Raw genomic sequence first — 24,244 nt, forward strand, 5'->3', positions numbered from 1 at the left:
TTTATGTTTCTTTTTAATCCTCACCCAAGAATATGTTTTTGTTGCTTTTTGAGAGAGAGAGAGAGAGAGAGAGAGAGAGAGAGAGAGAGAGAGAAACATTGATTGATTGTCTCCCATGCACACCCCAACCGTAGATTGAACCTACAACCTATGTATGTGCCATGAAGGGGAATCAAACCTGCCACCTTTTGGTGTAGGAGATAATGCTCCAACCAACTGAGCCACCTGACCAGGGCACTGTATGAGATTTATAAAGTATATCCTTCCATACTCATAGAATTAAAAGAAGGGAAAAACTTTGTTAAGCACCTAGATTTATTCCACGATCTTTTATCCCTCCATACCCCTTAAGAAATGGCAGTTTATTTCACAGTGGTGAGTGCATAGTGATAACATAGGAAAAAGTTGATCTCTAATATGTATGTCATCTTTTCTTTAATAGCTGCCTGTTCCTGCCCAGTTTGGCCCCTCATAATGCCCCTACAAACAGTACTGTTACAACAGGTCTTACTGATGGGGCTGTGGTCAGCGGCATTGGTTCTGGTAAATATTACTTCTTTTGTTTACGAGTCCTTTTTTTAGTAGATTATATTGTATTTAGAGTTTGTTGCTATTTTTTTTTATGTATACATGATTCAACATAAACTTTTATTGTTATTTTCCTATTTTTACTGTAGGTGAAAGATTCTTTCCTCCTCCCTCTGGCTTAAGCTACTCTACCTGGTTTTGTGTTGAACATTTTAGTTCTCCTCCAAATAACCATCCTGTCAGATTTCTGACTGTTGTGCGCCGAGCAAATTCTTCTGAGCAGCATTACGTGTGCCTTGCAATAGTTTTGTCAGCAAAAGACCGATCTCTGATTGTTTCCACCAAAGAGGAGCTACTCCAGAACTATGGTCAGTATCTGTCTTTTCCTTTATGCTTCTTGTGATCATTAAAAGTATTAAAGTTTATTATAATATTAATTTTTTCCCATTTAGATTATTATAGAATAGAACAGGATATATGAAGTCTTGCATGTATTGTTTACCTGTAAATTTTAAGGCACTTTTAAAAGAGATTTAGAAAGCATTGGAGAGTGTCCCTAAAATAAGGATTCATCTCTACTTGCCAAGAAAAGCATAGCCTGTGCAGGGAAAGCAGGTTCCTTGTCTGGTATATTTTAGTAAGGATCTTCATTGGCTGTGAATTCTGCTTAACTAATGACTATTCATTGAGCACCTGCCTACCATATGTGTCACTGTGCTAGACATAATAACACTTAAATTACTTTATCCATCACTTACCTTCAAGACTTAATACATACCACTCCATAATTCCCTTCCACACGCCATAACAGTACATTGTTATACAGAGGAACTTCAAACTCAAGACATGCGTGAAGAGCTTTCTAAATTATGTAAATAACATAAAATATGCATCTCAGTTTACTGAATTTTTTTTGCTGTGATTATAAGCATTTGTATAAAAATATACCTTGTTTTATCATCTAATTTGGTCTTAACTAAATAAATAAAATGTCACGTATTGCTTCACATGTGGTTGGTGTTCAAATATTAATTGAATATGAATGTTAGCTTCTCAGTTTGATTGTAAGGCTTCTTGTTTTACTTAGTATTTTTCATCATGACTAGTACAGAGTTAGGCATCACTGCAGTAACTGCTTTAAAGTTCTTATTAGGACTCTTTATTTGCCTTTTTCTTGGCATTTGATCCTGTTGATAGTTTTATCTTAATTAAAACTGTGTCCAGTCTTGTAATTTAGGATACTTGTTCTTTCACTATTTCTCTGACCCGTTTGCAGTGTTCTTCAACAGCTTTCTCTTCCATCTTTCCCTTAAGATGAGTATTGCCCAAGGTTTCCTCATTAGTCTTCATATTCAACCTGCTCTTCATGAGAGAAAAAAAAATCATCAATTTCAGTTAGTGTTAAATCTTTAGGTCTTTTTATCCCAGGGACTCAGGGAGTAAAATTTTTATATGTCTGTGTCCTAGGATTTTTATATTTCAACTGCATATTAGATATCTTCATACGAAGAGCCTTCCTGTAAACAACTCACTGTAATGTTTCTGTTTTATAAAACATGCATCTCCTTCTATTCTCCTGTCTTGTGAAATGATACCCCCACTACCAGACAGAACCCTCATGTCTACCTTGAAAATACCACCTCTTTCACTAAGTGTTCCTGTATTATGTATCCTTAATATTTCTTGAAATTTTTTCCCTTCTTATGCCCACTGCCATAGCCCTTCTTTAATATTCTATATTTACCTGGCTGTAATAAATTTTAAATATTTACTTTGTTTTTTTCTATCTACCTTACAAGAATTCTAAGTTTCTATATACAACATTACAATTTTGGTAATCTAGGTGGCCTGCTACCTAAAGCAGCACTTAGCACATAGGAAGCCAACAGGTATTATTTAAAAATACAAAAGAATGAGTGAGAAGAAAAATAAAAGGAATATGAATGGTTTGAAGGGGAAACAATGAGGAAAGAGAATGAGGAATTTGGAAAGAGGGTAGAATTTAATTGGAAAATTAAGGAGTAGATCTAGGGATGTTTCAGTAAACCAGAAAAGTGTTTTCTAACTCTATTGATTTTCACTAAATGTAATTTGCAAGACTACTATAGTTCATATATCACTAGAAATTATATCAACATATACATATGATGTTGCTACTACAAGGGTTCATCTTCTGAACATCTGAAACCCCAACAAGATGCCTAGGAAATTAAGAATTGTCATAAACCAGTTGGCTCACCAAGATATCCTGATACTGTTGAATACTGGGTATGTCTTAGTTTAAACCTGAGTCAGAATGTGAAACTCAAAAAATTTTAAAAGTATTCCTATATGATAAAAGGGTAATATGCAAATAGACCAAACAGCAGAATAACCAAACAACCAATCAAAGTATAATATGCTAATGATATGCTATGGCTGCTCAACTGCTCACTGTGACATGCACTGACCTCCAGGAGGCAGATAGTTAACCAGTCGATCAGTCGCTATGATGTGCACTGATTACCAGGGGCCAGATGCACCAACCGGTAGGTTAGCTTGCTGCTGGGGTCCGGCTCATCGGAACTGAGCTAGATGGGCTGGACATGCCCTGGAGCCCTCCTGCGGTCCCTCCCTGGCCCAATCGTACTCTGGTGTCGTCCCTCAGCCTGGACTGCACCCTCTCACAACCTGGGATCCCTCAGGGGATGTCAGAGAGCGGGTTTCAGCCTGATCCGATAGGCCACTCCCCTTGGGAAGATGCCAGATGCAGAGCTTATGGCTGGCAAGTACTGCTGCAGCAGTGCAAGCCTCTCGATCGATTGGGACTGATTGGGCACAAGCCCATGGCAGACACAGTAGAACTGGGATGAGCAGGAGCAGCAGGTAGGAGCTGCAGGTGGCGTTGGACTGCAGGTTTGGCCCAATCCCTGGCAGGTCACCCAGAAGGACCCCACCTGTGCATGAAATCGTGTACCAGGCCTCTAGTCTATATATATATATATATATATATATATGAAAAGCCTAAGCGACCATTATGACCAAATGACGGGAATGACCCATCGACCAGTCTCTATGGCATGCACTGACTACCAGGGAGCAGACGCTCAACTCAGGAGCAGCCCCTGTTGGTTAGTGAGCTCCCACAGCCAACTTCCATGGCCAGCCAATTTCCCCTGGTCCCTCCTGTCCCTCCCCCCACTCCTGCAGGCCCCAGTCAGCCCAGCCCCAATCAATACTAGGCAAGATGGCCCCAATAGGCCCTGATCTCTGGCCAGGCCTAGGGACCCCACTCATGCACAAGTTTCGTGCATGGGGCCTCCAGTATTTTCTATAATCCCCAAGAAGATGTAGTCTATTAAATGAGGGTAGGGAGAGGGGAAAGCTCCTGGTTTTTCCTATACTTTGGGTTTTCTTTTTTCACATCCTTTCAAATCTAGACCCTGCTTTTCGCCTAGTTTATTTAATTCTGTTCCTAAATTAGGTCACCTGTGGAGAAGATTCTGTCTTTGTAGTAGTCTTAACTCATTAATAGATGTATATTCTGAACTGGCATTTCAGCATATGCAGATATTTTAAGATTTAAAAATAAAAATTAACATTTTATTTATAGTTCTTTCTGCATATTAAAGTTTTAACTTCCAGTATATTTACTGGTCTCTTTTGCTTGTACTGAAAAATGGTGGGTCTGCTTTAAGTTACATGGTTACAGATTAGCTCTTTTACAAAAAAAAAAAAATTGAGGGGGGAATAAGGTTTTAACATCTGGATTTCTGTTGTTTCCCTCCCCTTCTTGAATAGTTAGGAACTGTATATTAATATCAATTAACATTACAGTTAAATTAATAATATGTTATTTTCTAGTACAATCTGGCGTTATTTTGGGTATCAGAGAGAAGCCAGGTTAGAGTCAGGAAGTGATTGCAGAATGTTAGCAAATCACCAGAATTATCCAATGAAGTAGAGTACTTGGATCACCAAATACTTTTCCATTCCATAAATTATCTTACTACCAGCTATTGTCAGGTCAGGGTCAGGACTGTACACACACAAATGAAGAACAGATAGTTGCCCCCTTGCATCACTGAGCAGAGCCTATAGCAAGAATATAATTTTAAATCTTCTTGGTCTTTTTTCTAACCAATGCTATAATCAAATGTATGTCAAGGTAGAATTTATAAAGAGCCTTTAGATAGCTAGTCTTTTTTTGTTGTCTATCATAAATGTATTTTATTGTCATTTTCATCTTATTTATTTTTATTTCCTTAGTTATTATAACTTTGGTTTTAACTACATGTATTTTGAGAAGAAAGCAAAGTATATCTCAGGTTTTGTTTTTTACTACAGATAAAGTTACTGAACAAATAGGATATTTTCATTTACATTGTCATCATATTATTTTAACAGTCAAGATCTAGATATGAATAATTGTTAGAATGAGGATAATGTTGAGTGTTTTTTTTTTAATTTCTTAGTTGATGATTTTAGTGAAGAATCCTCTTTTTATGAGATTCTCCCATGCTGTGCTCGATTTCGATGTGGAGAACTAATAGTCGAGGGGCAGTGGCATCATCTGGTTCTGGTGATGAGCAAAGGCATGCTCAAGAACAGCACCGTGGCCCTCTACATCGATGGACAGCTTGTCAGCACTGTGAAGGTGAGTGTCCCTGCACTTGGAAAGCTCAACCTGCTTTACAAGATAGTTTAGACTCGCAGGCGTCTTCAAACTACGGCCCGTGGGCCACATGTGGCCCGCAGAGGAGTCTGATCCGTCCCGCCAGGTTTTTTGGGCAGTGAGCGCAGCCGAGGTGTTACAGTAGGAATTAGTAGTTCATATAGTCCGGCCCTCCAGCTCTCTGAGGGACCGTGATCTGGCCCCCCCCACTTTAAAAAGTTTGAAGACCCCTGGTTTAGGGTGTCTGTGTGTATGTGTGTTTGCAGGGGTACTATTTTTTTTAAATTGTCTTAATTTTAAATTGGACTTGTATTTGAACAATATGTTAGAGTCATGTGGCTGGCTAGTTCCTATCACTTCATTCAAGAAGAATGGAAAAGAGAGGTTACAAAATAAAGAATTAATGAATATGTCAGTGATTGAGCCAGACTGCAGAGTGCTTTTTCACAACAGAGAAACCAATTGAAGGATGCCTAAATAAATTATGAGCACACTTTTTTTTGTCACATCTTTGTTATTATTGTATGCAGCCAGTAGGTTCTATATTCTTTAGAGCTGGAATTGTTTTTATTCATCTTTATTTTCAGGTCACCCAGATTAGTCCCAGGAGAGAGGCAAGAGAGGTGTGTTAACCAGTAAAGAATCAGAAGTTTCTTTTTTTGAATCAGAATAAAGACTGCTAGATACTCGTTATAGAACTCAACTAGCAAACACTTAAAATTCTTTAATTTCTAAAAGTTAATGCCCATTTTTGTAGAGATATCAACTGAAAGAAGTAGTAAAGGCAAAGTTTGTCTTTTAATGTGAATTAATGTTTAAAAGGTAGTGAAATCAGCAGCTTCCTTGAATATATTTCCTACATGGTACTTTATTTTGGCATCATGTGTCAGGAGGATAAATGCTAAAATGCTCTCTGTGAGAATAGTCTTTTTTATTTTTGTATACACTACTACATCTGAAATGGGTTTGTAGATTCTCTAGTAGGTTGCTCCTCATTATTTTTAATATCATAAGAATGTCCTCAGCTTCTAAAATTGAGAAAGAGGAGATTCATTATTGATATACCTACATTATCATCATCGTTGTGCCTATGAGAAGCCAGAGTCCTGGAAGCCAACGATAGTTCATGTGTTGGTCTTCACATTCATACTACTATTTACAATACCAAGAACTGTTCTTTAGCGTGTGGAGTAATAGATGTTATCTGAAACTGGGACAAATATACCTCATTCTGTGAAATGATGAAAGCTGCTCACACAATAAGATGCAACTTTATTTCATTATCTCTTATATTCTATGTATTATAAACAAATTGAATGGTAATTTGATCAACATGTCAGTAAACAGTAGTAGAACTTTGAATCTGAGAATGTACAATACTTTCTATTGAGATTAAAGTGTGTGTTTGTATAAATTATAACATATAATAGACTATTCATTTTTCTAATATTTTAATAGCACTTTACCCATTATTAAACTTTTCATGAATAATTTTATGAAAACACTCACATTGAAGGTAACAGCTAATTTAAGTCTATTTGAATTCAATAGTTGGAAAACTTTTTATATCAACCCAAAAATGTCATAGACACATAATTAATTTGATATGTAAACCAACCAGGTTATTGCCTTTTTAGCATTAGATTGTGTATCTGTATTGGGTGTTGGATAACTCATTTCCAACTTTCACTTTAGGGTCCAAAATCTTGGCTTTCCCTTATGCTTCTCAACCCAATAGTTTTGGTATGTTTATAAGGTTGTACGAACTTGGGATAATGAAAATGTACAGCAAAAATGCTTATTTTCCTGGGAAAAGTTGTTTGTGTGTGTGTGTGTCTTAGCTCACACACTTACTTTTGTTTCTTTACAGCTTCATTATGTTCACAGTACACCTGGGGGTTCAGGTTCCGTAAATCCTCCTGTGGTCAGCACAGTCTATGCATACATTGGTACTCCACCTGCCCAACGCCAAGTTGCTTCGCTGGTTTGGCGACTAGGACCCATACATTTTTTGGAAGAAGTTTTACCTCCTTCAAGTGTCACTACCATTTATGAACTAGGACCAGATTATGTTGGAAGTTTTCAGGCTGTATGTATGCCATGTGAGTAACTTATTCTTTCTTCTTAAAGTTTCATAAAACTTAACTACTAAAGTGTAGATGCATGAATAAAGTGCATGTGTGTATATAGGTTACACATAGTTTATCAAAAAAGGGGGAGGGATCTTCTCTATTTTTCTTCAGAATGATACTGTTGACAACTCACTCCTCTTCACCGTGTTCTCCTCCACTGATCACAATGTACTTTCCTGATTTTTTCTTCATGCCTGATCACTAATTTTCCTGTTTCTCTTACTGGCTCTAGGATATAGATGTATATCCTCATTAAAAGTCTAACCTCAGAGTTCTCCTCTTTCTGTTATTTCTCCTATTACATGAAGTAATTTAAAGTGTGTCTATTCTTGTTAAAGGAAGGAATGATGGGTCCAGAAAACACACATATATATTCCTTAAGTTAGAGCAGTTAACATCAATTTTTCTCATCACTTTACTGCTGCTGTGTACTTTCTGTTATCCTTTCTCCCAAAAAGAATTTAGAGTCAAATTCTTTCCAAATGACTTCCATCTCCTGTTCTCATCTACCAAGGTACTCAGAAGTTAGGACAAGTATATAGTATTGTACATGGTGATAATCCTGTGGCTAAGTCATTTGTCTTTTGCTCATGTTTTGATTTAGATAGTATCATAATAGCTAACACTTATTGAGCACTTAAGTGCTGAATAAGTTATTTCTCCTGAAAGATATAGCTGCTCTGAGTCTTATCTCCTCAGAATATTGGGAGTTAGGTACAGTTGTTCATCCCCATTTTACTGATGAGGAAACTGGGGCACAGGGATATATAGCTCACACAGCTTTTAAGTGATGTAGCAGAGATTCAAACTTAACCCATCTTACATACTCGGCTGTGCTGTTTAGAAGGGTACAGAGAAGCAGCGATGAGGGCACTCCTTGGGGAGGAGGCTCGGGCCCAAAGCTCATGGACATTTCACTCATTTTCATTTTCTTTTTCTTTGACCCTGGGGGATGGGTTTTGTGATTTATTTAATAATAATTAAAACTTTTTGCATTATGTTATATGTTAAGTATATTTTTAGAGTGAAACTTGGAATGAAAAGCTCTGTGACTAGGTGATTTCCCTGTTTCCTAATTAAAGAAATGAAGAGCTGAAAATTAAATAAAAGTTTTTCAATTTAGTTCTCTTGTTCCACTTTAAAAGATTTTCAAGTTTGCTGATTTAAGAATGATAAGAAGACTAAAATTCTTGTTAGAATAATGATTTTGAAAGGATTATTTTTCTTTTGAAGGTAAAGATGCAAAATCTGAAGGCATAGTGCCATCTCCTGTGTTATTAGTGCCAGAGGAAAAGGTGTCATTTGGCCTCTATGCACTCTCCGTGTCTTCCCTGACAGTGGCAAGAATCCGGAAGGTGTACAACAAGTTGGACAGCAAAGCCATCGCTAAGCAGGTGAGCACAATGATTTCCCGGTGAGCTGGGATGAATTCTTCCTGGAAAGAAGTTTCAGAGCTTAGTCATGAGCACTGCCTAAGTCTGAGCAGGTGCTGAAATGGTGCCTTTTGTGTATTTATATTTGGTTTCTTTGCCTTTGGATTTAATCCAAAACCTATTTAGATATTAGCTTAATTTGGAAAAGTAAGAAATGCCTTCTAAGTGGATGCTTTATAATCTTAGGTTTTTATTACCAATTTGAGAAATTGAGCTTAGAAAACTAAAGAAGACAATTGCTTTTTCTAAGACTACAACTTAAGGCTTTTTTCTATGTGCGTCATTTTATTTAGCACACATCAATGGGAAAGAGAATCCCTGCCCTTATAGTTCTTTCATTCTCTTGGAAGAGACAGACAACAGTAACAAATACCCTGATGATAGAGTATGTTAGAAGGTGAAAGAGTGCTAAAGTAGGGAAGGGGAAAGAGATAAGATTATAGTTTTGAATAGGAAAGCCAGAGGAGGCCCCACTGAAGTGAAATTTGAACAGGCTTGGAAAGGGATGAGGCAGCAAACAGTGAGAACATGGAGAATGGATGGGCTGTCAGTATAGGGTGGGGGTCTTGTATTGCGGGATACAAGCACTAAAGCCATGAGGAAGGTGTGTGCCTGCTGCAGAGGCACATGTAGTGAGAGCACAGTGACTGCAGAGGAATGCAGAGAGGAATGGGACTATATTGTTTAGAATTTATAGGTATTTGTAAAAGCGTTGGCTTAAACTGAGTGAGATGGGAAGTATTATAGGGTTCTAGACAAAGGAATGAAATATTATGACTTTTTAACCAGGATTACTGTGCTTCCCATTGAGAATAGATTGAAGGGATATAAAGTTAGAAGCAGGGTGATGAGTTTTGAGGCCAGTGTAATAATAATTTATATGGGAGATGATGATGGACAGAATGGGGTGATAGCAGTGGCTATGATGAGAAGTGATGATCAGATTTGAGGTATATTTTGAAGATTGAGCTAATAGTTTTTGATGACAGATTGGCTATGAATTGTGAGAAAACAATAACTTCAAGGATTTTGCTCTAAGAACAAGAAAAATGAAGTCAATTTTTTTCTGATTTGGAGAAAACTACATGAAGTGTAATATTTTGGAGGCGAGGGGTATTGAGAATTATGTTTTGGAGATGTTTGAGAAGCATATCAGACATCCTACTGAAGCTATCAGAGCCCATTGGACATAGGAATCTGAAGTGAGGGGAGAGGTTTACTTGTCCCGGTGGTCACAGATGGTATTTAAAGGCATAAGACTAGGACCCTGGCCAATTTTTCTCAGTGGTTAGAGCTTCACCCACACACATAAGGATCAAGGGTTCAGTCCCTGGCATGTATGGGAGGCAACCAATTGATGAGTCTCTCTCACATCGATGTCTCTCCTTCCCTCTTTCTTCCCTCTTTCCTCCCTCCATTCCACTCTCTGAAAATCAAAGGGGAAAATATCCTTGGGTAAGGATTAACAAAACAAAACTTTAAAAAAGCAAGCCATGAAACTAGGTTCATTCACCAAAGTGTAGACGTAAGTAGAGAAGAGGAAAGTTTTCAGTCTGAAGCCTGGGATGGTCCAGTGTTAGGAGTTAGAGAGATGAAGCAGAGCCAGCTGAGAAGTCTAAGGAGCAGCAGCCAGCAAGAAAGGAGGAAAACTAAGAGTATGACCATTGGGTTTCATAAGATGGTCGTCCTCAGTGAGCTTGATAAGCTGTTTTGGTTGATGAGGGGAGGCAAAGCCCTAGGGGAAGGAAATCAAGAGACTGAAGGAAAGGACTTGGGAACAGAAAGTATTAACAACTATTGTGCAGAGGTTTGTATGTGAATATATTTACCAGTGGGATTGAGTCTAAACAGGCAGTCGGACATCCCTCAAGGAGTCCCAGATTGAAGAGAGTGCAGACTGGGCTGAGACACACACACACACACACACACACACACACACACACATCGTGCACAAAATTCGTGTACCAGGCCTCTAGTATAATAAATAATAGTGAGTAATTTTTCACAGTGACACATGGTTATTAGAGTAGTGAGCACATTGTAAGATATAGAAATGTCGAATCAGTATGTTGTACACTTGAAACTGATATAATAGTGTATGTCAATGATACTTTAATAAGAAAAATATTCAGGCTGTTCTTCTGTAGTTACATTTTTTTTCCTTTCCTATTCTTCAGTTAGGCATTTCCTCCCACGAGAATGCCACTCCTGTGAAGTTGATACACAATGCAGCAGGACATCTCAATGGGCCTGCACGGACAATTGGGGCCACTCTGATTGGATACTTGGGTGAGTCAAATCATCTTTGATATTCCAATCTTCTTTATTTACCTTCACATATACATTCACTTCCTCACGTAAGGGGTGGTTCATCAGTTATAGAAGTAACCTGTAATGTTCTTGGAATGTTTAGAGACTAAAGTTATCATCTCAAATTCCAGTTAATGTTTAAAATTATAACTGCATTAAAATTTCATTAACTTTTCCTTTTTTGTCAGCACTGATGAGCTCTTAACTATTTTCTCCTGTGTAGTTTCAAGGTAAATGTCACAGTACATTTAGGGACAGATGTAAAGATTTGGAAAAACTGATGACTATTACAGGGTTGGTGCAGCAGTGGTGGCACTCAAGCGTGCCTATTATTTGGAAATGAGCTAGAAATAAGAGTTTCAGAGTGTAAGCAGTGTAAGTCCAACTCTAATAAAAGTCAGAACTAGTGGACATTCTGCACAGCTTTGTACCTGATATCTGCTTAAAAAGAGTTGTTTTTTGGTTAGTCTTGAGACATCCAACCAGACCACCCAAAATTCAGAGCCAGTAGTTATATATTTTAATTTGTAAATCAATTAATAATATTGGTATTGGTGGTTCCTTTTTAGATTAACAAGAATAGTTAACAAGTTACTGTTGTTCTAGTCAGAATCCTACATGTTTATCACATGTTTATCGATCTTTGGCAATTTTTATTGTCCTGGTGATGTGCACATGCCTGTTTTTCTATTTTGATCGTGTATTGCTTTGATAAAAGAGTTTTCTTTATGTTGAGGCACATGGTAGTTTTTCTTTATTCAGTTTAGCAAATCCTTGCTGAGCACTGTGCTGTGTTTTGCAAAAATACAGCAGTGCTGTGGTATGGTACAAAGAGCGGTAACTGAGGAGTTCAGATTGAACTAACCCTAACCCTCTAACCTCAACCCTAAACTTGAGGTCCCAGCCCCTGCTCTGTCAGGATGTGGCATTGTGCCAGATCCTTGAGCTAAAATTACTCATCCTTAAACTAGTAATACTAGCCCTACTTACATTAGAAGGTAGTTTTCAAAATCCAGTGTCATAAGGTATGAAAGTATTGTGAATACTTTAAAGGACATAGAAATATAAGATGCATATGAGTTTTATTTTTAAAAATCTGAATCTTGATCAGTGGGCAAATAAAATTCAAAAAATGCTTTTTTTTTTTTTTAAATAAAGCTATGAATTTAATTTAATTGACATAAAGTTAGATCCAGTACTGTGTTTCCATGTAATTTTCCTCTTCTGGGGTCACTGATGTTCTGTAACTCAGATTGCATAACTGGGAGAAGCTTGGAGTAATGAGCATTAATGTGCTCTGCATGGCTTACCTGTAGGGAATACGTCATCTTTCAAGAGTGGCCTCTCCATCCCATTGCCTAGTTCCAGAGTTGAAGTGCTTTTGCTCTCTCCAAGTTTAACCCCCAGCAATTTCCAGTGAAGCATTCTCACTCACCTCGAAATGCATTCCCAAAGCCTCTATGCGTTTGAGTCTTATGGTGCGCAAAGCCACATAAACATTTGTGTTTGTTCTCAAACCAAGCTCTTCTCTGCTCGCTACTTTGCTTCCTCTCTCCTCCCACTGATTAAAATGTGTTTATTGTCTTCTCCCAAATTCTCTACCTTCAAGGTTATTTTTAGAATTTTATTTTTCAGATTAAAGGGTTGTTGTTGTTTTTTTAATAGCATGTATAATTAATTAGATCTTCTTAGGATGATTTATTCAATTCTTGTTTACATGGGGACTTTAATTTTTTTCCACTGTCTTTTAATCAGGAGTAAGAACATTTGTCCCTAAGCCTGTTGCCACTACTTTGCAGTACATTGGGGGAGCTGCAGCCATCCTGGGCCTGGTGGCCATGGCTTCTGATGTGGAGGGGCTCTATGCAGCAGTCAAGGCCCTGGTTTGTGTGGTCAAGAGTAACCCACTGGCCAGCAAAGAGATGGAAAGAATCAGGGGCTACCAGGTTTGTAACCATAAAGCTTTGCTCTCGCTTTACTTGCATAAAAGGAAAAACTAATTTTTATTCTCATTTTTCTCAAACTCTGGAAGAATTATATTGACAAGTCACCTTTAAAAGTTAGTAGTTCTTATTAAAACTAACACATTTCAAGTGAGAATGAGTTGTTATCTTTATTTTGGTTTATCATTGTTCTCCTGTATCTCATCAAATATCACTCAACCTTTGAATTAGGCTAAGTTTTTTCAGTATAGCTTTGATATATTTGAGTATGTTTTCAGAACAGTGGTTTACTATTTTTCTTTTCAAAACAAGAGTGAAATGAAACAGGGTTATGCTAACTGCTCTAGAGACTGACAGATCATTAATAGATGCAGAGCTCTCCCCATTTTCCTTATCTCTCCCCTCCACACCCAGTCATCTTTTATACCTCCCCTTGTTTACCTAGTAAACCTGTATAGTAAGTGTACCATTGCTAGTTCTGAAAACTTATGTGGGATTAAAAATATGCAGCGTTCATATATTCACAATCTACTAGATTTAGGTAGAAAGTTACTTTTAAGAAAAGCAGGTATTTGGAGTAAGATAAAATTATTGCAGTATATGTGAAGTACCAAAGCCTTTTCTAGCTTTAGCCAATATTTGATTGGGCATGGATAAACTATTCACTACACTGTTCTCTAGACTTAATCACACTGCTTTACAAAACTCTTACATTGATTCATAGCAGCGTTGTTGATCATGAAAAAATAGGAGCAACCGAAATGTTCCAAGAACATGAGAATGACTAATAATACTGTAAACATTCCATAGATTATCATTCAACCTTTTACAGTTCTAATTATCAAGACTATGTTGTAACAAGAGGAAAAAATCTTTTTAATAAATGTTATGTAGAGAAAAATGAATAGCAAATTGTATATGTATGATAGCAACAATTTAAAAATTTATATGTAAATTCAAAGTTTTTGTGAAAGAAGAAATTTTCATAAAGAATGGGATTACCCTGGTTTTTAGGTTTTTCTCTAATGTTACATTGTTATAATAAAAATTTGGAGATCAGCCTAGAAGTCTCAGGAAATTCACATAGGGTTCTCCATTGTGTGTGTGTGTGTGTGTGTGTGTGTGTGTGTGTACCTGTGTTTCTATGTTTGTATGTGTAGTATGATTAATAATAAGCATTTGGTGTGCTTTATTTTAGTTGCTGGCAATGCTACTTAAGAAGAAACGTTCCCTTCTTAATAGCCATATTCTCCATCTAACTTTTTCCTTGGTGGGAACTGTTGACAGTGGACATGAGACCTCCATTATTCCCAATTCAACTGCTTTCCAGGATCTACTTTGTGATTTTGAAGTATGTACATGAATTCTGACTGGTAATATGTAATCAGTGAATCCATTTCTTACTCTGTATAACAATAGAGTTAACTATTAAACAATTTTGTTTCTTAGATATGTCCTATAGTTAAATCATGCTTATGTTAATTTCATTCATAAATACGACTAATAGGGTAATGATAGAGTTCCTTCTCCCCAAGGGTATTCAATTTTATGAACAGTAGAGAAGTGAAATCATACAATGCCTGTGCCTTAACTGTAGTTAATTTGCTGCTGCCTCTGGCATTAAGTGAGGCGTATGAACTTTTCATCAATAAATAGAAGCTAGATATGGAATTTTGGTTAAATAGTAGCTTCATAGTAAAATATCATTCATTTTGTCAGAATAACAAGTTTTCATTTCTACTGTCCTATTACGATAAACCACTTCTACTCTCCTCTCAAGGCAATGCTTAATCTTGTATATCCTTTGCCCATTAACTTCTTGTTCTCAGTACTTGGTGCACACATCATTATATGTTTTATAAGTACAGGATGGGGCAAAATTAGCCTTACAGTTGTAAGTATATGAAACACAGTTTATTCTTGTATTATTATTTATTAGTTATTGTCTTATTTCCTATATGAGCAACCATGAACCTACTTCAGCCTCACCCTGTATACTAGTATATATCTCCTCCTGTGAGACGGTAGGCTCTGTATATGCAGAGATCATATCTAGTTTCTTTTTCTTTGTATTCCCACCTCCCAGAATGGAGCCAAGCTCTTAATATTGGCTAACTGTAATGCCTGTGCCTTAACTCTTCTTCCCCATAGTTACTGTAAGCATTTTCTAAATCCTTGACAAACAGGCTCTGTGTCCTAATTGCTTCGCTAAAACTTTATTCTAAAAGCTTGTTAGCAGCCTGGTCTATATGCTCTATATAATACTACATACCCGATGCACGAAATTTGAGCACTGAGGGTTGGTGGGGGGAGGGAAGGGGAGGTGCCTCAGCCTGGCCTGTGCCCTCTCACAGTCTGGGACCCCTCACTCCTTACCGCCTGCCTGCTCACTGCTCTTTAGCGCTGCCATGGAGGTGAGAGAGGCTCCTGCCACCACCACTGTGCTTGCTAGCCTTGAGCCCTGCTTCTGGCTGAGCAGCAACTCCCTCCGTGGGAGCGCACTGATCACCAGGGGCCAGCTCCTGCATTGAACATCTGCCCCCTAGTGGTCAATGCACATCATAGTGACCGGTCATTCTGCTGTTCAGTCAATTTGCATATTAGGAGGATACCAATTCTCAGTACCCACAACTCTCAGTAGCATGTGATGCAGTCTTTTCCCCTCTTGCATTGCCTCATTCTTTTGCTTCCTTTCAGGTAGCACTCCTGGTTCTTACATTTTCTCACTACTTTCCCCATAATTCTATGGCCTGACATTTTCATTATTTTAGACAATTGTGTCCACTTTCATTATCTTTTCCTTTGTTTGTTGCTTTCTTTCCTTTAGATCCGTAGTTGGCAAACAGCAGCACGCAAGCCACATGCGGCTATTTGGCCCCCCCTGGAGTGTGGCTCTTCCACAAAATACCATGGCCTGGGCGAGTCTATTTTGAAGAAGTGGCATTAGAAGAAGTTTAAGTTTAAAAAATTTGGCTCTCAAAAGAAATTTCAATCGTTGTACTATTGATATTTGGCTCTGTTGACTAATGAGTTTGCCGAATACCACTTTAGATTCTCACCCATTTCTTCAGCCTCATTTCTACAGAGTTGATTCTCAAATCTAAATATCTAGCTTGACATCTGAATGCTAGACTTATTCCTAACTTATTGCTCAACATTTCCATTTTTATGTTCCAGCAACACCTTAGCTCAACATTCTTCCCCAAATTAGTTCTTTCTTCTCATTTGGGTTTCTGTTATTAACAGCACCATTCCTGCAGCCGCCAAGGGTTGAAATTGAAAAAAATCAGTTTCTTCCTTCCTGTTTATAAACAGTTCGATGTTAAGTTCTATAGATTCTAAGCCCTAATCAATTCTCCTTACCACTCACCTTAGGTATGTTCTGTAGCTATATCGTTCCTCAGGCTATCCTGTGTTACCTATCTCATTCTTTCTAAAGCATAGTCATATCAGTTATAAAAAATAATAATAAAAGCTTGCATTGATTTCCCCTTCCTACCCTATCAAGTTCTAAAACACAAACCTCTCATTCTTTTAGCAAATGTCTATTGAGCATCTTTGAACCTGCCATTATATTAGGGCTAAAGCTGTGAAAGTAAAGACAAAGTTCATGCCTGAAGGCATTTCATCCATTAGAAGAGAAAAACAGATCAATAAACAATTAAAAACTTGTGAAAGCACAGAGATGAAGGTCTGCAGAAAGAATATGCGAGGACTAAGGAGACCTACTTAACCAATCTTAGTTTTGTTTTCATCTAGTGGCTGACACGTAAATCATGAATTATCTTTAGTTTTAGACTTCTGATTAAAATCTAATATACAGAAATAAATAAGAGATGCTGCATTCCTATTGGCCTGTTTTGCCTCTTGAACTGGCATGGAGTACTGTTCATGACCTGAAGACACAAGAGTTAATTAGTTGCCACTCCAAGCTCTTTAGACCTCAGTAGCACCTGCTCTTCAAGCCTCAGCACCTTTTTTGCAGCGATAAAAATAAATAAATAAATAAATAAATAAATAAATCTAATATACAAAAGTCAGAAACTAGGTGCTTTACCAATGTTGGCTTTGTTTATATTACCTTGCTCACTTTATGTAGCACTTCTAATTATCCCAACCACTGTGATAAAAAATAACTACTTATTTCACTCTCTTTTTAGAACATCCACTTGATAAATATAAATGTAATAATTGTAATAGTACACAAGCATTTTCTCTTTTAGTGGTTGTTCTAGAATTTATAATATAATATACATATACATGTAACAGTGTTATCTAGATATCTTTACCTGTAGTGTAAGCTTTGTGAAGATATCCTTTCATTTCTCCCTCCTATTCTTAGTTCTATTGTTATCAGACATTTACTTCTATTATGTTTAGAATCTCCACAATACTTACATTTTTTTAAAAAAAATATATAGTTTCCCACTTACATAGCATGGCATTCTTTATTCCTTTGTGTAGATCTAGATTCCCATCTTGTATAATTCTTCTGCCTAAAGAACTTCCTTTAACATTTCCTGCAGTGCCCATCTGCTAACTATAAATTTTCTGTCTGAAAAAGCCTTTATTTATTTTTAGAAGAATATTTTTGCATACACTACAATTGTAACTGATATTTTTTTCCCTACTTAAATGATTTTAATCACCCAATTGTCATTTTTAGTTTCTTCTTTGGGTGGGGGTGGAGGGGGTATGTTGGCTTTTCTTAGATCTGTGAGTTGGTCATTTTTGTAGAATTGGGACATTTTTAGTTATTACTTCAACTATTTTCCTGGTGCCCTTCCCCATCTTTCCTGGACTTCAGTTATACATATCTGAGGTTGCTTGATGTTGTCCCACAAGTCTCCAATGCTCTGTCTAGTTTCAGCCTTTTCTCTCATGCTTCATTTTGATTAGTTTGTATTCTTATGTCTTCAAGTGCACTGAATTTTTTTCTGTAGTGTTTAATCTGCTATTAATTTCATAGACTATAGTTTTCATTTTAAATACTTTCTTTTTCGTCAGAAGTTAATTTTGGATCTTTGGTTATCTTCTGTTTCATCATATATTTTTTGTTACATTCTTGAGCATATTGATCACATTTTTAATTAGCTTTTTTAAGGTACTGATAATTTCATTATCACTGTCATTTCTGGGTTATTTTAATAATTTATATTTCTTTTAAGAGTACTGAACTTTGTTCTGGCATTGCAGTTATCTTGATCCTCTTAAGATATACTTTTAAGCTTTTTGAGGGTGAGCATAGAAAAACCTTTAATCTAATGCTAATTTAGCCCCACACTGAGATTGCCAGTTCCCCATGTATTACGAATTCTCCACACTCTGGGAGATGGGAGTGTAAACCAGTCCCAGCTTTGTGAGTTCCAGAAACTGTGTGATATACTACTTTACACTGGTTAATTCGTTTCGGACCCCACACAAGCTCCTAGTCATTCAGCCTTTGTATTCACTATATAGTATTCAGTATTCATTATATTCTGTTTTTGTGTTTAGTATTCAGTCATTGATTCCAGAGAAACTTTCCCTAGATCTTGCCTTTTCGGTCGATCCCTCTAATAGTGTAATTTCCATAGCAACTATTCCTTTATAAACAGAATCAGAAATCATATGTACAAGCAGTTTTACAGGATTTCACCAAATAAAAGTTGTAATAAATTGGTTATATTCAATTAATGAGTGAAATAAGTTTCACATCTGCATTTCTGCTTGTGGGATTGGCATTTGGGGTATTTTTTACCCTATATATCACATTCTTTATTTTTATTGTAGGTATGGCTTCATGCACCATATGAACTTCATCTTTCCTTATTTGAACACTTCATTGAACTGCTCACAGAGTCCAGGTATTCATTAATATCTATATACTTAGTTGTTTAGTTATTGAAGAAATGATAGTACAATGCATAGTCTTCTTTCTCTTACAGTGAAGCTTCCAAGAATGCCAAATTAATGAGGGAATTCCAGCTAATCCCAAAGCTGCTACTGACTCTTCGAGATATGTCTTTATCCCTGCCTACCATTGCTGCTATTAGTAATGTGCTGAGCTTCCTACTGCAAGGTTTTCCTAGCAGCTATGATCTGCTCAGGTAGTGAAAACTTCTGTATTTGTCTATTTATTAACTGAAAATATCACTGAGGTTAAAATGAATGAGATTATTGTAATTGGTTCTTAGGCCTGTATAAAACCTGTAATGTTAATCCAGTTCAAGATTTTTGTAAGGCACTGACTACATGCATGTCTTGTATCTGACCTTGGTAAACAAAGCCAATTGTTGCCGCTAATAGAATATTGCTGAGCAAAGATATAGGAATGAGCCCAATGTAATTGATTTTCCTGAACATAACCGTGTAGGGATTCTCGATCCTTACTTCTCTGTGTGCATGCGTGTGCACACACACACACACACACACACACACACACACAGTGAACATGCTTTCTCCTTTATATTTATTCTTTATCATTCAAAACAAATGATGCCGTTTTATTTTGCATATTTTAATCTTTTATACAATGTGAGTATTATTATAATCTGAAATATGGTTTAATGCCTACTTATGGTCTGTAGAATATTCTAATGTTTATATAATAATTCACATCTTAACTGAAAAAAGAAGGGAAAAAACTACCTAACCAAAGTATTTTCTAAATAGAAAATTACTGTCAAAACCGTTTTGGCTCAGTGGATAGGGCATTGGCCTGCAGACTGGGAGGTCCCAGATTTGATTCCGGTCAAGGGCATGTACCTTGGTTTCGGGCACATCCCCAGTGGGAGGTGTGCAGGGGGCGGCTGATCGATGATTCTCTCTCATTGATGTTTCTAACTCTCTGTCCCTCTCTTCCTCTCTGTAAAAAATCAATAATAAATAAATAGAAAATTACTTAAACTGGTCTTGATCAACACTTTTCATGTAATCTTCCAGACACAAGTGAAATCACACCTACTTATTAGAGTATTCCCAATAAACTAATCTCATCTGTATAACATGTAAATTATTCACATTTGTTTTCTCTACTTTACAAAATTTAGAAACTAAGGCTCAGGAATGTTAAGCTACTTCCTCAAGTAACAAGATTAAAAATGGGATAGAGCCAAAACCAGTTTGGCTCAATGGATAGAGCATCGGCTTGGGGACTGAAGGGTCCCGGGTTCGATTCTGGTCAACGGCATGTACCTTGGTTGCGGGCATATCCCCAGTAGAGGTTGTGCAAGAGGCAGCTGATGGATGACTCTCTCTCATCGATGTTTCTAGCTCTCTATCTCTCTCCCTTCCTCTCTGTACAACATCAATAAAATATATATTTTTTTAAAAAATGGGATAGAGCCAGGATTTTAACTTTACTTGTGTTTACAAAACCTAAGTTCTTAACTACAGTGGATACATATAGATGTTAGGACATTTTAATTATTTATTTTTTAAAATATATTTTTAATTGATTTTTCACAGAGAGGAAGGGAGAGGGATAGAGAACTAGAAATGTCGATGAGAGAGAAACATTGACCAGCTGCCTTCTGCACACTCCCTACTGGGGATGTGCCCGCAACCAATGTACATGCCCTTGACCAGAATCGAACGTGGGACCTTTCAGTCCACAGACCAATGCTCTATCCACTGAGCCAAACTGGTTTCTGTAGGACATTTTAATTAGGATCATGCTATTTGATTAGTGAAATCATTTAGGTTAGTGCATTATAATTCTGGAAAAGTATAACTAAAGCATTGTAACATATACAGGATGGGCAAAAGTAGGTTTACAGTTCGTATGAAAAATAATAGAATAATAAATAATGATACAAGAATAAACTGGCGAGCTCACAACTGTAATGCTACTTTTGCCCACCCTATATAGTGGCTATAGCGATGGTCCTAGGAAAGGTAAACCAAATGCGAATACCTGAAGGTCTGTAAAAGATTACTTAACACTGTTTTTCATTTCTTTGTTTTTGAGTTTTTTGTTTTTTTTTTATATTTTGTTACTTGTTTTGGGGAGAGAAAAAAAGAATAAAACTCATAAACCTTTTTTCCTTATACTTAAAGGTTTGGCCAGTTTATTTCTTCTACTTTACCAACCTTTGCAGTTTGTGAGAAATTTGTCGTTATGGAAATAAACCATGAAGAGAAGCTTGACACTGGTGAGTGTTTCTGGGGCTTGAGAACTAATTCCTTTGCCCTCTTCTCTGGCACAGGTCAGGCCTGCCTTAGGTGGATGCTGCCCTATCAGCTTTCTCCTTACATTAATCTGTTGGTCTCGTGCAGATGTATTTGTCTTAAATCAGTCATGTATAATATGCACAAGTTCAGAATTACACAGAACTTAATAGGATGTGAATTTTACTCTAATAACAAAAATTTTCCCCATGTTTAGAGGCTTTGTAACATTATTCCTTTAAATAGCAGATTCTTTCAGGGTGATATTTTAACATTATTTGAATTTTTTAAAATTTACGCACATCTCTTCAGAAACACAGTTACTTGCTACTGTGAATTATTTATATATATTACTTTTATAACTTTTATTTTCATTTTCCTGTTAAATATTTAGTAGTCACTTAGGGAAATAACTTTTTACCAGAAAAAAATTTATGTACATATAAAATAAAAATAATTCCAGCTCAATTGGTTGGAGCAAAAGGTTGAGGATTCACCCTTGCCGGTGTTACTAAGTGGTTAGAGCATCTGACTGCACACCTAAGGGCTCTGGGTTCAATGCCCTGTCAAGAGCACAGGTGCCTGACTCAGCAACAGTCAGGAGGAAAATAGGTAACCAATCAATGTAGATGTCTCTCTCCCTCTCCATCTCCACCTCCCTTTCCCTCCCCCCTTCTCTCATTCTTCTTCTCCCCCTCCTTTTCTCCCTCTCTCAGACGTTTTCTCTCCTTCTCTTCCTGAGGATTTAAAAAAAAAATTTTTTTAAACAATCAAGTCAATAGGTAACTCTTATTGAGTCCTTTATTTCTCCAGGTACTATTTAAGATCTTTAATATAACTTTATAACAATCCTATAAAATAGGTATTATTGTTATCTAAATTTTACAATGGAGAAAACTGGGGCCCAGAAAGATTGAGTAAAAGAAAGTTACCTGAATCATATTTCTGCATTTGAACTCAGGTAGTCCAAATCAGTGATCTCCAACTGGTGGTCCGTGAGGTCTGAAAGGCTGGCGACCGCTGGTCCAAATCAACACTATAAACTTTTTAACCACTGTATTATTCTATCATATGTCAGGATTATTTCTAAGTTTAGAAATAATATAAGCCAAGTAAATAGGAATTGAAGTGAAGTTACTATTAAAATCTTTAGAAATACGTAACACATTTATTTCAAGTAGTTAAAAAATGTGGGGGAAATATTTCTCTAGTCTCCATGTTGTATTCAACAATAATAACTAATGTAAAAGTTTTTTCAAGAAGACAGTAGTAGAGATGTATAAATTAGCAAATTTTTCTGTTGATTTGTCAAGTTGATTAGTATTCTCATCACTTCATTGCCATTTCAAGTAATAGAGAATGCTGGAAGCACATCACTGGTCTTGTTCGTATATGACATTTATTGTGTATTTGCTGTGGACTAAAGACTGTGTTAAGTATAATATGAAGTTCCAAGGAGTTAAAGCATACTTTTTTCTTTCAAGTAGTTTACACATTATTCAATAAAATGGCTTGAATAATGATTAACGGGGATATAATAATCATTGCAAAAGAAATAGCATGAAAGGACAGTACATTGGAATAAATAAAGTACCAGTTTGAATGGGAAGAGTTAGTGTGGAAATTCAGAGTTCATTGTTTTAAACTATATTTGAAAATTAGGGGAAGCATAACTGACAAGGAAAAGACTAGATGTAAAAATTCAGGAGAATCGTTAATTTCTGTGTGGATTGTCATTTTATTGAAAAGAAATAATTGAAATGAAATAAATCCTGTTATCAACTTATGGTATGCTCTCAATAGGACAATTTGTAAATTACCAATCCTGTGCTTCTGATAAGAAGGAGAGAACCTTGAGTTCTCCTAGGTAAACTTGAAGTACTCTACCCAATGATTAAGCACGAAGTTAACATAAAAAGACAATGTTTAGCCGAAATCGGTTTGGCTCAGTGGTAGAGTGTCAGTCTGCGGACTGAAGGGTCCCGTGTTCGATTCCAGTCAAGGGCATATACCTTGGTTACGGGCACATCCCTGGTAGGGGGTGTGCAAGAGGCAGCTGGTCGATGTTTCTCTCTCATCGATGTTTCTAGCGCTCTATCTCTCTCCCTTCCTCTCTGTAAAAAATCAATAAAATATTAAAAAAAAAAAAAAGACAATGTTTAAGGAGACAAATAGTCCCTTGCCCAAACTAGTAAAAGCATACTACACCCATGGTAAATCTAGCCTGAGCTGCAAGTCTGGAATAAAGACAATCCTGTGGGTTATGACTTCCTAACCCATCGCTCATTAGTGGCCCAGCTGCACCTGGAACACTGGCCACTGATGCCCAGTCCTGTGTGCCTCCAGCATCATCCATTGAGATGCACAAGCTTTCTGTTTTCTGCCTTTTTCTTTTCCAATTTTTCTTGTGCTTTTGTATGCCTTTGCCTCTTTTCTATGCTATTTACTTCTAACTTTTCTGGATGTATCATGTTTATTAAAAAGAGTATGCTTCCTCTTGTCAAGTTTAAATCTCATAAACTTAACTATGTTCTTCAAAAAGAAACTGGAAATTAAGGATTTGGATTATTGTTTTTTACTTATTTATTTTTACTTTTTTGGTTAATCCTCATCTGAGGATATTTTTCCATTGATCCTTCAGAAAGGGGGAGCGGTGTGGGGGGCGGGGAGAACAGAGGTAAACATCAGTGTGAGAAAAGCATTGATGTGAGGGCCTGGGCCGGGGAGGAGCCTGCAAGCAAGGTCCATGCCTTGACCGGAATCTAACCTGGGGCCCTTTGGTCCATGGTCCAGTGCTCTAAGCACTGAACCAAACTGGCTAGGGCTTGGATTGTTATTTTTATTCAATCCTTATTTGGTTACTTTGCCCTGTTAGTAGGGGAGGGGAATATTAATGTAAAAAAGGGCTCACAGCCCAGCCTGTGTGGGTCAGTGGTTGAGTATCGACCTATGAACCAGGAGATTGTGGTTCCATTGTGGTCAGGGCACAGGCCTGGGTTGAGGGCTCCATCCCCAATGTTAGGGGTAGTACGGGGCGTGCAGGAGGCAGCCAATCAATTATTTTTTCTCATCATTCATGTTTCTGTCTCTCCC

General features: G+C 37.0%; 1 protein-coding gene across 13 annotated transcripts in view; it reads left to right on the top strand.

The window, feature by feature from the left end:
• The window catches only part of WDFY3 (WD repeat and FYVE domain containing 3), a 242,839-nt gene that overhangs the window by 136,947 nt on the left and 81,648 nt on the right, over positions 1 to 24,244 (top strand). For all 13 annotated transcript variants that reach the window (XM_045571098.1, XM_045571089.1, XM_045571051.1 and 10 more), the window contains 11 exons: positions 443 to 543; positions 678 to 896; positions 4,983 to 5,164; positions 7,053 to 7,284; positions 8,548 to 8,708; positions 10,925 to 11,036; positions 12,813 to 13,003; positions 14,199 to 14,351; positions 18,773 to 18,846; positions 18,928 to 19,089; positions 21,041 to 21,135. In XM_045571098.1, the coding sequence (XP_045427054.1) occupies positions 443 to 543; positions 678 to 896; positions 4,983 to 5,164; positions 7,053 to 7,284; positions 8,548 to 8,708; positions 10,925 to 11,036; positions 12,813 to 13,003; positions 14,199 to 14,351; positions 18,773 to 18,846; positions 18,928 to 19,089; positions 21,041 to 21,135 (1,682 nt within the window). The remainder of the gene's footprint in view (positions 1 to 442; positions 544 to 677; positions 897 to 4,982; positions 5,165 to 7,052; positions 7,285 to 8,547; positions 8,709 to 10,924; positions 11,037 to 12,812; positions 13,004 to 14,198; positions 14,352 to 18,772; positions 18,847 to 18,927; positions 19,090 to 21,040; positions 21,136 to 24,244) is intronic.

Source organism: Pipistrellus kuhlii, unplaced genomic scaffold, assembly GCF_014108245.1.
Source record: "Pipistrellus kuhlii isolate mPipKuh1 unplaced genomic scaffold, mPipKuh1.p scaffold_m20_p_1, whole genome shotgun sequence".
NCBI classification, from domain to species: domain Eukaryota; kingdom Metazoa; phylum Chordata; class Mammalia; order Chiroptera; family Vespertilionidae; genus Pipistrellus; species Pipistrellus kuhlii.